Source organism: Pyrgilauda ruficollis, unplaced genomic scaffold, assembly GCF_017590135.1.
Source record: "Pyrgilauda ruficollis isolate IOZ18807 unplaced genomic scaffold, ASM1759013v1 scaffold23, whole genome shotgun sequence".
Taxonomy (NCBI): Eukaryota; Metazoa; Chordata; class Aves; order Passeriformes; family Passeridae; genus Pyrgilauda; species Pyrgilauda ruficollis.
The window spans coordinates 21,142-33,870 of NW_024522539.1; the positions used below are offsets into that span (position 1 = coordinate 21,142).

The 12,729-nt window shown below is 56.2% G+C and overlaps 2 protein-coding genes across 2 annotated transcripts in view; one reads left to right on the forward strand and one right to left on the reverse strand.

The window, feature by feature from the left end:
• Positions 1–459: 459 nt before the first annotated feature.
• On the forward strand, positions 460–3,093 carry CIAO2A (cytosolic iron-sulfur assembly component 2A). The gene is made up of 5 exons (XM_041469296.1): positions 460–629; positions 901–1,065; positions 1,570–1,619; positions 1,914–1,959; positions 2,650–3,093. The coding sequence occupies exons 1-5, from the start codon at positions 506–508 to the stop codon at positions 2,745–2,747; spliced, it is 483 nt and encodes a 160-aa protein (XP_041325230.1). The 5' UTR covers positions 460–505; the 3' UTR covers positions 2,748–3,093.
• Positions 3,094–7,061: 3,968 nt separating this feature from the next.
• The window catches only part of ADAMTS7 (ADAM metallopeptidase with thrombospondin type 1 motif 7), a 34,897-nt gene continuing 29,229 nt past the window's right edge, over positions 7,062–12,729 (reverse strand). The window contains exon 27 of the mRNA XM_041468892.1: positions 7,062–9,000. Coding sequence (XP_041324826.1) covers positions 8,840–9,000 — 161 coding nt within the window. The 3' untranslated portion in view covers positions 7,062–8,839. The remainder of the gene's footprint in view (positions 9,001–12,729) is intronic.

A 12,729-nucleotide genomic window follows, 5' to 3' on the forward strand; every position in this document is an offset into this window, starting at 1 on the left:
GCTTTCTTTAGGTAGCGTTCTCTGTGTGTTTTCTCTGATTTCTGTTGCAGATGGATCCCCCTGGTATTTCTGTGTCCCCGCTCTGGGGCAGCGGCTGTCCCGGGAGCCCCTCAGTGTCCCCATTCTCTGTCCCGGGGGTCCCTCTACGTCCCGGGACTGTCCCGGGGTCTCTCCGTGTCCCCAGTCGCTGTCTCGGGGTCTCTCCGTGTCCTCCCGTGTCCCCTCTCTGTGTCCCCGGGGTCTCTCCGTGTCCCCACCCGCTGTCCCGGGGGTCTCTCCGTGTCCCCTCTCCCTGTCCCAGCAGTCCCCCCGTGTCCCCTCCCCGGCCGCAGCTCCGCGGGGTCCCATCACGAAGGCGGAGAGGCCACGCCCCCACATGGGCGTTGTTCCCAGTATCTCCTCTCCCATTGGCCCTCCCCGGCCACGCCCCCGGTCGCCATTGGGCGGCGGCGGCCCCGCCCAGGCGGAAGCGCCGCGGCCCGCGGGCCGATGGCGGAGCGCGGCCATGGCGCTGGCGCTGGCGCTGCTGTGGCAGGCGCTGGGCCGGGTGTGGCGGAGCCCCGCCGGTAGCGCCCGCCATGCGCCCCCGAGCCGCGCCATGGAGCACGACAGGGCCATCGAGGTCTACGGTGACTGCCGGAGGGCGCGGGGGCCGTGCGGGGAGCCCCGGGCGTGGTCCCGGTTTGCCCTTGGGGGCTGAGGGGGAACGCGCGCGGCCCTGAGGGGCTCGGAGCGCTGAGGGGCCCGAGGGGCTGGGGCAGGGAGGAAGGGCCCCTTTGGCTCGTTGGGATCGCTTGTGGCTTCCAAGGAGAGCAGCACGAGCAGTGCCGGGAAGGGGTGCTGGTGAAAATGCCTTTTGTGAGAGCCGGGAGGATCCCTCACTGTGCTCGCTTGTGTCAGATATCATCCGGACTATCCGCGACCCGGAGAAGCCAAACACTTTGGAGGAACTGGAAGTGGTGACAGAAAACTGCGTGGAGGTGCAGGAGATAGGGGAGGATGAATATCTGGTCATCATCAGGTTTACACCAACAGTACCTCATTGCTCCTTGGCCACTCTGATCGGTGAGATCCGGTTAATTACATCACTAACAAAGAGCTCGGCTCCCGGGAGGCTGAACGTGCCAGCAGGCCCAGGGCACGTTCAGCCTTGCCTGGCTGTGTGGGTTTGATCAGGAATTGCAGCTTGAGAGCCCAACCACCAGTGCAACCAAACCAGAAACTGAGCAAAAAAAAAACCCAAATCCAGAGAAATGGGGACGCCCATGTGTTTGTCATGTTAGGGAATCTCTTCAAGAGAACTTCTAAAAACTCTGCTGGGAAGTGGTACAGAATTCTTTGTTTGCATTCTCCAAGTTACTTCATTGATGTTATTAATTGCCAATTTGTCAGCTCTTACATTAAGAAAAAAACAAAAAGAAAAAGAGCTTTCTGCTTGTCCCCTTTCCCTCTGGCAGGTGCTGCTCAGAGTACAAAGGGTTACACTGGTTGTTAAGCATGGATTCTCTGAAAATGCTCCTCAGACCTTCTGTTTTACAGGAAAATCTCTTTTGTGTTCTCTTTTAACAGGCCTTTGTTTAAGAATAAAACTTCAGAGATGTTTGCCTTTTAGACACAAGGTAAAGTGCCTGGTTTGAAGCCTGTTTTAAATTCCATGAATGAATGGCAGCCTCCCTAAATTCAACACAGAGATTCACAGACCTTTAGAGACTTGACCACAGTAATTTAAAGAGCACATTAATTACCTGGGGGTCGCTGCAGTTGGTTTTTGGGTGGTGGCTCCACGCTCCCAGCTGAGCTCTGCAAAGGGAGCTCAGTCCCCTCCTGTGTGTGTGGGGACGGGGTTTTCCTGCCAGGAGGGAAGTGTTCCCCTGCCCTGCTGCCCCTAATTACACTGCTGATCTCTCCTGCAGCTGGAAATCTACATTTCTGAGGGCACACATTCCACGGAGGAGGACAGTGAGTAGAGCCTGTGCATGCATGGCTTCAGCCTCTTGTGCTCTGTCCTCTGCTCCCCTGCCTTCCCAGAAACTAATCCCCTGAAACCTCAAATCAGAGCCTGGACACCCAGTGGCATCAGGGTGTTCCCAGGGCTGTGCTGGCTCTGTGACCACTGCTGCTTGCTGGTTTGGTTTTATAACCAAACCCCCCCAGTTCTGGCAGGTGTTGGTAACAAAACTGAGTAACTGACGTGAGGAGCTGCCTCAGCTGTTGGTCCCGCTGTCCTGAACTCCCCACTGCAAATCTGGACGTTTCTCAGGCAGGTTTTGCAGGAAAGCTGGCAGGTTGTGCCCAGCCAGAGCCAGGCCCTGTCCCAGCAGTGCCCTGGGCTGGCACTGCCTGCCAGAAATGGGACATTGTGCCTGCCAGAAATGGGATATTGTGGCTAAAGAGCTGCAAACTGAACCTGGGCCACTCATGTACCCTGAATTTCACTCTTGATTTTGGGACATGCCACTGGAACACCTCACACCCTTTTCCTGAGCTGGAAAAGTGAATTATTATCATTATTATAATTATTGCTTTGTTGTGACTGCGCTTGCAGCTGCCTCGCTCCCCATTTCCCAGTAATGCCCCTGGAAATGTCCTTTCCTGCTGAGCCCCCGGTGTCCCTGAGCCCTCCTGAGCCCTGTCCTGGGTGTTTTGCAGTCAACAAGCAGATCAATGACAAGGAGAGGGTGGCAGCAGCCATGGAGAACCCCAACCTGCGCGAGATCGTGGAGCAGTGCGTGACTGAGCCCGACTAGGGACCCCAGCCTGGGACAGCCCTGCTGCCAGCCCAGCAAACCACAATCACCAAGGCCTTGGGGTTAATACTTGAGTTGTTTTTACCTTCCATGTGTTTTTTTTTTAAAGAGAAATTGTTTATAAGATAGATTTTAAATTATGAGGAATCAGTCTCTAAAGAAAGCCCGGTGTGTAGTGCTGGAAGTTTGTAATTTTTGGTGTCCAGAGGAATATTTTGTGATTCAAAGCAACACATCTGCATTGCCTTCTGAGAGACGTTGTGATACAAATTCAGTTTTGCAAGTTGAATTTCTACATTGTTTCAATCACTGCACTGTAAAAATAAAACAGATTCTTGTACTGAAATGTTGCTTTCTGGGTCCTGAATTTGTTTTGGTTTTTATTTAAGGATCAAGTGTAGATTTCTATTACAGAAATTAATTTCATTCACCTTCTTCGGTGTTGATAAACATTAAAGCTGAAATTAAGTCAGAAAAAGAATTTGGAGCTGAGGGACTGGACTAGAACAAGGAGATTTTTACTGGGACACAATTCCTGCTAAATCCTCATGCTCTGTTAATGTCACACACTTCTGATTCTGGAAGCTTTGCTTTATAACCACCCTGAGGCTGAAGTTTCCCTGTGGATGAGAACTTGATCCTGCTTTTCCTGAGTTGCCTGCAGTGTGTGACAGCGTCCCCCAGCCCCTCCTGCTGGCTGCCACTGTCCTGCTCCTGTCACTGCTCCTCACCTGGAGCATCCCTAACGCTTCCAGCTGCCCACCTTTCCCACTGGGCCATTCCCCGGCTCCTTCCAGCAGCTCTGGATCTCAGCATGGATTCACCTTTCCCTGGGGATCAGGGGGTTCCTCCTGCTCCTCCTGCCAGGTGTCCAGGATCTGCAGCCGTGGCTGCTGAGGGGTTTGGGGAGCTGCTCCTCCCCGGAGCGCTCCCTGGTTTGTGGCTGTTCCACAGTGACAGATCCTCGGGGCATGGTGCAAACATCTCTGGGGATTTCAGGGATTTGTGGCCCTTTTAATCAACCCTATAAAGCTTCCCTGAATGGATTCAGCATTATAAAGAGGGAACGTTCCCCTTGGCAAACCAGTGAACTGCTCCGTGGCACTGCAAGGCCCCTCCTCTCAAGTGCCAAGCCAGCTGAAAAAATTAATTAAAGGGAAAGGAGAACAATCCCCTTTTTTCCACAGGTTCGTGCAGGTGTGAAAAAAACCCCACTTCTCAACTCCAGTTTCTCAGCTTCAATTAAACTTCAGTTGCATTTCAAACTCCTTTGTAGCCCCATGGCCAGATGTGTCTCACGTGCCAGCACAGGGGACACGTCCCGTGTCCCACCCCACGGCTGGGAAGGGCCCGGGCAGGTCACTCCTTCAGGAATGCACCAAATGCTCCAGGAGCCTCAGCTGCCATTATCTGCTGGCTTCTTTCCTGGAATTTGTTGGGGGTTTTTTACCCTCCAGCAGGGGGGTTGGTGTTTTCCTTTCAGAGTGCAGATATCTGTGCCAGCACGGAGGCTCTGTGCATCCTGGGGCCATGAGATAGCAGCTGCTCTCCCTGGGTGGGCTCCCGGGGCTCTGTGTGCCCCTCACAGCTCGGTGCCACCGCCCAAACCGCACTCCCAGCTGTGACAAAAGCTCAGGGGACAGGCAATGGGATGCTCTGGTGACAATGAGGTGACTCTCCTGGTTCCTGCAGTGCCCTGGGGTCCTTAGCCCTGAGGGCTTTGTGCTGGGGCATAAAAGGTTAAAAGTTCTTCTCCGGAGCAACAATTTGGGAAAATGGGCTCGATCCCAAGCCCAGGTCTCTGGAACAGGAATGTTCCCAGTTCCTCGGGCAGTGGAGCATGGCTGGAGCTCTGGGAGTGACTCCCGGTCTGCTGCACCCCCAGCCTTTCCAGTTTAACCGGGCTCGGGGTCTCCGTCCATCCCCGCCGCTGTGCCCCACGGAGCGGGCGGGCAGAGGCTTTGCTGCCATCGGCCTTTGGGGACACGGAGGTGACAGAGGAACAGCCAGCGAGCGGGACACGAGGAGGGGACGGGGACAGCTCCAGGGGGATCCCACCGGGCAGGATTTGGGGTGCTGGCGGAACTCGGGCTGTTCCCCCAAACCCGGGAGCAAAAAGTCCTAAAATCGTTCCTTCGGGTTATGAATCCTTTGCATTTACAGCGCAGAGGGACAACTGCAGAGGGCACCAGCGACCCACGGCACCGCTGTGCCGGGAGGAGCCTCCCGGCTCCGGGGCCAGCCCGGGGATCCTCCCGGCTCCGCGGCCAGCCCGGGGACCCTCCCGGCTCCGGGGCCAGCCCGGGGACCCTCCCGGCTCCGGGGCCAGCCCGGGGATCCCTCCCGGCTCCGGGGACCCCCGGCTGCCCCGTGCCCGTCACCAGCAGCAGCCCCCGGGGTTCGCTGCAGGAGCTGCGGACGAGCTGGAAGCGGAGGAGCGGACGGGGCAGGGGTTGAGCTGAGCTGAGCAGGCTCTGCCCTTTCGCTGCTGTTTCCCGGCGTGGATCACGGAATCTCTGAGGTGAAGGGGCCGGGCTCTGTGCAGGTACCCCGGCAGGAGGCTGCGCTCCGGGGGTCACCGCTCTGCAGGGGCTCAGAGCAGCAGAGAGCTCAGCACACCCCCAAAACCCGGAGCAGGGGAGCTCAGGCAGGGGGGAGCACCCCGAGCCCAGGCTGAGCTCCTGGCCTGGCTCAAACCTCAGCCCAGCAGAGACATTCCCAGCTCTGCTCCCCCCAGGCAGTGCCTTTTGCTCCCCCCTGCTGCCCCTTTGCCCCGACACGCCGAGCGATTTCCAGCAGCCCCTGGATTCCCGCTGGCGTTTCCAGGGCTGACATCCCGTTCCATCCCGGACCTCCCGGAGGAGGAGGAGGAGGAGGAGGGCCGGGGGCTGCTCCCCTGCCCCCAGGGCCGTGCAGAGGGCTCGAGTTTGCACACACTTCACTCGGGGTGTAGCTGTCACTCACCGCAGATGGCAGCGGAGCAGTCGCGCGTAGGGACAGAGCTGTTTCTATCGGGTGTTCCTAAACGTTTACACCCGGCTGAGCCTTCCCTCGGTCGGGCCGGGGCTGTGGGCTGGTGGCAGCCCTGCCCTCCCGCAGCACATGCCGAGCGGCTTTACTGCATTTCCCAGGCAGGCGGCTGCTCCGGCTGAGCGAACACACCGTGCCCGGGTGCCAGCTGGGGAGGGGGCAGCTCCTTTCCCTCCGGCCCTTTTCCGTGCTTTACTTCCCACCGGGAATGTCCCTGTGCCACGGGCAGACCCGGGATGAGCTGCTGCAGCACCCCGAGGTGGGTGGGTGGGTGGGTGAGGGCTGTTCCCTCCCGGAGCAGCTGGCAGCGATCAGCTGCCAATTAAAATCCAAACAAAAAGATAAACCAGTGACATTTTTCAAATCCTTCCCTTGCTGTCCTGGCTTTGCTGCCCCTCTGTGCCGTGCCTGTGAGGCCTTTCTGTGCAGCACAAGGAGGTTTTAAGAACAAGAGGAAATAAACCCATTTCTCATTATTGGACAGGCGGGAGCTGAGCTGCTCCTGCTCCCTCTGGCTTTGCTGCCTCCTCGCCTGCCCAGGCTGGGACCGTGCTCCTCCCCGTCCATGGTGAAGGACTGGTGACCCTAAAACCCTCCAGCTGAGGTCATCTGGGCTGGACAGAGGCGTTTGGTGAGTCTGAATCTGTGACCACAGGTGCTCTGCCAGGAGAGCCGGCGGCTCCCGGGGCTGTGGAAGCACTTGGAGCGTTCCCAAGGGTCTGAGACACAAACAAGCTCCTCCACCAGCAGCTGCTGCTGCTTCCCACCCAACGAGCTCCTCTTCCTTCCTGTCTCCAGCGTGGAAATGTCTGGAGGTGACCAAGGCAGGCACAAAGGTCTGACTTCTGATCTGAAGCCAAAAGGCTCTCTCAGAGAGTCTTCCAGCAGGTCATGGAATCACAGGGTGCTTTGGCTGGGTAGGACCTGAAAGCCCATCCAGTCCCAGCCCGTGGCAGGGGGAGGACCTGGATGGGCTTTCAGGTCCCTTCCCACCCAAACCATTCCACGATCCGATTTCAAACATCTTTTGATCCACGAGCCCTTTCCTCCCTTCGCCCCACTGCAGCAGCTGTGTCTGAATAACATCCTGCTTGAGTTGAGACAATGAAAGCGCCTTTAGGAGAAGAAAAAAGGCATTTCTATATCCCATCCAAGCCTGCCCTCTGTCAGTGGGAAGCCATTCCCCCTTCTCCTGTCACGCCAGGCCCTTGTGAAGAGCCTCTTTCCAGAGACACTCACTGGAGGTGTCTCACTGAATGAAAATATTGCAGATATTTCAGCCAGATGTGTTTTATTGTCACTGATAATGCAGTTTCTGTGCTGGTGGGAGGCCTGGCTTGTTATGTGGCTAGAAGTGGCCTGGTGTCCCACAGGAGGGATTATCCTGTGCCCCCAGCCAGCCACAGCTGGGACCCTGCACGAGGGGCTCACCAGATCCTGGGCCACAAAGAAATAGATGTGCAGAACTGATTTACCCCATCAGCCCGGCTCATGTTTTAATCAACAAATCCCAGTTGCAAAGGGCAGCTGTGAATGATTTTCAGATGCAAACTGATCGTTCCTTCCTGCTGCCAGTGCCCGAACCATCTCCAATTAGCCGAAAACGTTCGGAATTCCCCACGGGGAGGAGAAAATGTGAAACCCACCTGTTTCCTTCAGTAACTGTTTAATTTAACACACTTGGTGAGCTGTGGCCGTGAGACCCCCAACAGAAGGGTTGTCCCTTTGCAATCCTGGGAGGGTGACGGGGTGTGGGACAGATGGTGCTGGGGACAAGGAAACCAGGACTGGACACAGGTTCTTGGACCATAAAAACTTTACACCACCTTGGAACGGAATAAAGCACAAATGCTGAGGTCATGGCTTGTGTTTTGCATACAAATCACACACAGGAATTTGGGCTGAGTGCTGCCCAGGGAGCTGCACCTGGAGCTCTGCAGCCCGGGATGGGCTCCAGCCTGACTCTGCCCGTGCAGGGAGGATTGCCCTTCAAGGTCCCCCAGGTTTTGGGCACCCTCCACAGCCTGAAGAGTAATAGGGAAAGGAATTCCTACCTAAATGCTCCTGCCCTCCTCCAGAGACCGACGTGGCAGGAATCCCTCCCTGAGACAGGGAGGGATTTGTTCCCACACCGCTCTGGGAGCAGGCAGTAGGGGCTGTGCCTCAGAGTAAATTGGATATTCTAGTTAAAAATCAGCTAACCTTAACAGAGGAGAATCTAGATAAGCAGGAAAAAAAGGGTTCAGCCTGTAAGGCCGCAGAAAAAAAACACCTTAACCAAGCATTACACTGCTACACTTAGAGAAATCCAGGGACTGAGCACCTGGCTGCCCACGAGGGAGGGGATGTGCCACTCTCCTGCCCAAATGCATGCAAGGGAATGCCCTGGTGGACTCCAAACCACGGTGTCCCCAGTGATGCCCTCTGCTCCAGAGGGACACAAAAATGGCTTTGGCAGAGGAAGCCAGCAATGGGGAGACAGAGCCCTGCACAGCCCCAACTGCAGCTGAAACTTTATTCCTCTGCCCTGCCTCCACTTCTTAAATTAAATCTATTTAGCTTCAGTGCGTAAACATTTTAATGAAAATTACAGGAGTGGGTTGCCAGCTTCAAGTCCTTAAAGGCAAAAAAAAAAATCCCTACCCCAAAGGGTCGGCAGAGCTGGTGGAATGCTGGATGCTCACCTCAGAGATATAAAAATAACATAAAAATCAAGGTTCGTGCTGGCCAGCCAACACCTTCGAGAGGCTGCAAATGTCAAATGATAGCACCATACGCATTTCAGAGAGGTCTTCCCCGAATTATTGCTGCTTTCATTCCCCTTCCCTCTGCCTCCCTGGCGTGCCAGGGCAGGGTGCCCCGGCAGCATCCCCTGGGATGTCGGTGGGAGCAGCGGGACCCCCCGGCCCGGCCGTGCTGTGAGCACCGTGTGAGAGTAGCACGAGTTACCGAGCCCGGGCGGGTCCGGCAGCCTGGGGACAGCGCTGTCACCCGGGTCCGGCAGCCAGCCTGGGGACAGCGCTGCCACCCGCGGGTCCGGCAGCCAGCCTGGGGACAGGCTGTCACCTGCGGGCCAGGCGCTGGTGGCCGCGGGCGGGCAGCGGGCCGGGCTGGCGGCAGCTCCGGCAGCACTGGGCACGCACGGTGGGCAGCGGGCACCGGCCCAGCAGCCGCAGCGTCTGGCAGAAGGCGAAGGTCAGGCGGTCGCGCTCGCAGGGGACACCTGGAGGGGAAGCAGGAGCACAGGAGTGTCACAGACGTGTTTATGGAAAATCCTTTCGGCAGGATCTTTTCTCCTGAGAAGCTTCAGCCTCTCCATGTTTTGCTGCTTTGGAGAATTGTTTACCCCGCGTGTGAAATTGTTTTGAGTTGATGACCAATGACAGCCACCTGTGTCGAGGCTGTGAGCAGTCACAAGATTTTGTTATTCATTCCTTCCTTTCCTTTCTAGCTGGATCCTCTCTATTCTTTTTAGTATAGTTTTAGCGCGGCATATTAATATAATATAATATCATAATAAATCAGCCTTCTGAAACACGGAGTCAAGATTCTTGTCTCCTCCCTCATGCTGGGACCCTTGAACACAACCGCACAGGAGGGCGTCAGTGCCGGTGTCAGCACGGTCACCAGGTGTCCCATGTGGGAATGAGATGCTGGTTAAGGTCCCTTCCAGCCCAAACCCACCCAGGGTTCTGTGGAAGCTGGCTGGAGACACGGACAGGGCTGCCCTGGGCAGAGCCCTCCTGCACCTGGGCACCTGGGCACTGCCCATCCCCAGCAGAAAGCACCCCTGGGCTGCTGCCAGCAGCTCCAAAGCAGCTGCCCAGGGCACAGAGCTGAGGTGCAGGGGACAACCCCCCCACAGTGTCCCCCCCTGCCAGCCCCCAGCCCCCCCAGTGCCAGCGGAAGGGCCAGAATTCCTTTTGCTCTGAATTGTTTTGGTTATTTTGAGGACCTGCATCATCTGGTTTGCTTCCTGCAGCTGTCCTGCAGCCCTCAAAACAACTCCGGTGCTGCTCTGAGGATGGGCTTTGTTTAGGGAATGGCTGCTCCCATGGCAGCCCAGGCCCACCTGGGCTCAGCCCGGCAGCACAGACCCATCCCCAAACACACATGGTTTATATGAACACAGAGCTGCTTTGTTTGAATTTTTGATTTCCTCTCTCTATCTCGGAGCAAGGCACGACTCGCTGAGCCTGCAGCTTCTCACCCAGTGGTGTCAGACTCACTTAAATTACACCAACTCAAAACCGAGCCTAAGCTTAAAATCTAAGATTCTGTGATTCCAGTTTTACCTCCTGTACAAGGAATGAAAATAGGTGACAGCTTCTCTCTGGACAAGGGCAGAGCTGATGCACTCTGGGGCCAACCCCCCATTGCTTCTCCCTGGGACCAGGACCACGCAGAGCAGGGACAGAAATGGGGCAGGGAAATGGGATTTTCTCTTTCTCAGGACACTTCTCTGCAGGGACAACGCCGTGACCGAGCCAGGGGAGCTGTCACTGGCCACTGCCCTCGCCCTGTCCCCTCTGGAACGAGGGCTGTGCCGAGGGAATGCTGCTGCCCCGTTCCCAGGGGAGAGCCGGAGCGAGGGATGCGGCGGATGCAGAGCAGAGACTTCTCCCTGGTTTGGGATTTCAGCCACAGCCCCCTCCCCCAGCCCAGCAGCGAGGAGCTCACTACACTGCTCTAAAACTTATTTTCTCTTTCGGCTGAGGTGTTTCCTCCCTGCCTCCCCAGCTGCAGCTCTTTGTGCCCGGCCAGGGTGTCCCTGTGCCCCCAAAAAGCAATTTATGCCTGCACTGCTGGATCCACAGTGCTGACAGAGCGGGATGGAGGGATCCCAGCTTCACACCACACCTCAGCCTGCCTGCTGGGACAGCAGCAGTGGGTTTTCCCTGCTGGGTGAGCAGAGCAGATGAGGAATCCCTGCCCAGCCCAGGCCAGGAGTGCAGCACATCCCAGACCTGCTGTGGGAGCGCCAGAGCCACTGGAACAAGGGAAGTGCTTGAGGGTGCTGTGCTCCACGGGGCTGCCAGGATAATATCCCCTGGGAGCATCCCTGTGGCTGCACAAGGCAGCCCCTGAAGCCCAGCCCTGCTGCACTGGGACGCTGGAGCACAGGAAGACAGGCACTGCTGCAGGACAGGGGTGGCTCAGCAGGGCTCCTAAAGCACCTCAGGGCTGTCCCATGACAGTGGCAATCAGCCTGGATGCCCACGGAGGGCTGGGAATGTCCTGGGCCCTGCTGGGGGATGCCCAACCCCTCAGGACATCCAGCACTCGCAGCTTCCTAGAGAGTTATTTATGGATCACAACCAAGCTGCCTCCCGCCTTCCTTGGAAAGAGCTGGGAGCTGCTCTCCAGGCTTGGAGTGATGGTTCAGCCCCTTCCTGCTCCCTGCCCAGCGGGCCAGCACCCTGGGCCCATCAGGAAATTCCTGTCCCATGGCCAGCACCCCGAGCCCACCCTGCCAGGGGTCACAGCTCCCTGAACACCCCCCAGCCACACGGCACGGGAGCACTGTGCACAACTGCAGGGATGGGGAGCAGAGGCACCACCCTTGGCTGCAGGCTCTGCTGACCTTACAGGAGACCCCAGGGCTCCAAAGCCAAGTGACCTCATGGATCGTAACATATCCAGCTTGGAAGGGACCCACAGGGATGATCCAGCCCGAGTCCTGGCCCCGCACAGGACACCCCCACAATCCCACCCCATGCCTGAGAGCATTCCCAACGCTCCCTGAACTCAGGGAAGCCAGTGGGAGTCGTTGAGGGCTTCAGTTCCCATCACTTTCCCAGATCCTGCTGCAGTCTCAGGGTGGATGCATGCGGGGTCAGGATCAGGTCTGAAAATCTTGGCTGAGCTTGTGATTCCTCCCTGGAATTCAGTCTTGGGCAAGGGAAGCTGTAATAAGCACTTAATTTGTCAGCTCTTCAGAGAGGGACCTACAAACCCACCCAATTTTCATTGAATGCTTTTACTGCTATTTCTTTCTATTAACAATTTTTTATATAATCCTCGCACTTCATTTGGAAACACATTCCATAAGTCCGTGCCAAATTTTAGGCTAAAGAAATAGCTTAAAGCAGGGGTTTAAAAATCCAGGCTAAGTCAGCACATTAGAGACTGAAAACCCCCACTTTTTTTAGGGCTGTTTTTTTAGGTCGGTGTGGAAGTCGCTTTAAATTTCATTTAAGCTTCTGCCAGCCAGATCTAAGCTTTTACTTTTATTCCTGGGAAAAACAAACTTCCTGGAACACGTTTTGTAAAAACAAGGAAAGGTTGAGCTTGGAGCTGAGCTAGCAAATCCAGGGAATTAGGCTGCTGACCTCTGGCCCTCGGGATGCTCTCAGAGCTGAATTTAACAAGTAAATTATCCCAGAGTCCTGCTCTGGGGCTGAGGTGCCTCCTGTGGTGTCTGGTCAGCATGAGGGGATGGAGGGGATGGATGGGATGGAATGGAGGGGATGGAGGGGGTCATCCCCACTGACACAGCCACAGCTGGGAAAACTGGGAGAAACCCCCAAACCCCACAGTTTTCAGGTGTCAGCCCTGCTGCAGGCAACATCTTTCTCCTACATTTTATCAAAGCAGGGAGTCCTTTCTGGAGCATCCCTTTCCCACTGACTCCTGCTGTTAATTAGCAGTTAATTAATTGCTCTCCATGCCTCACTCAGCAGCACCTCCTGGCCCCACCACTTGGATAGGAACTTACACGCTCAAATGACAGAAAAAATTGGGATTTGCTGCAATTGTTTCCCACATGGATCCCTTGTGGATGAACTCTGCGACTTGCAGAACCAGAAACAATTTAATTTCCTTGCTCAGAGCGAGCAGGAGCACCACGTTTAATTGCCAATTAATGGAAATACAGCCAGCCCTGGATAAGGAGCCAGCAAACAGGAGAGTGGGACAGTGATGGTGTCTGGGACCGACCCCGTGTGAGCAC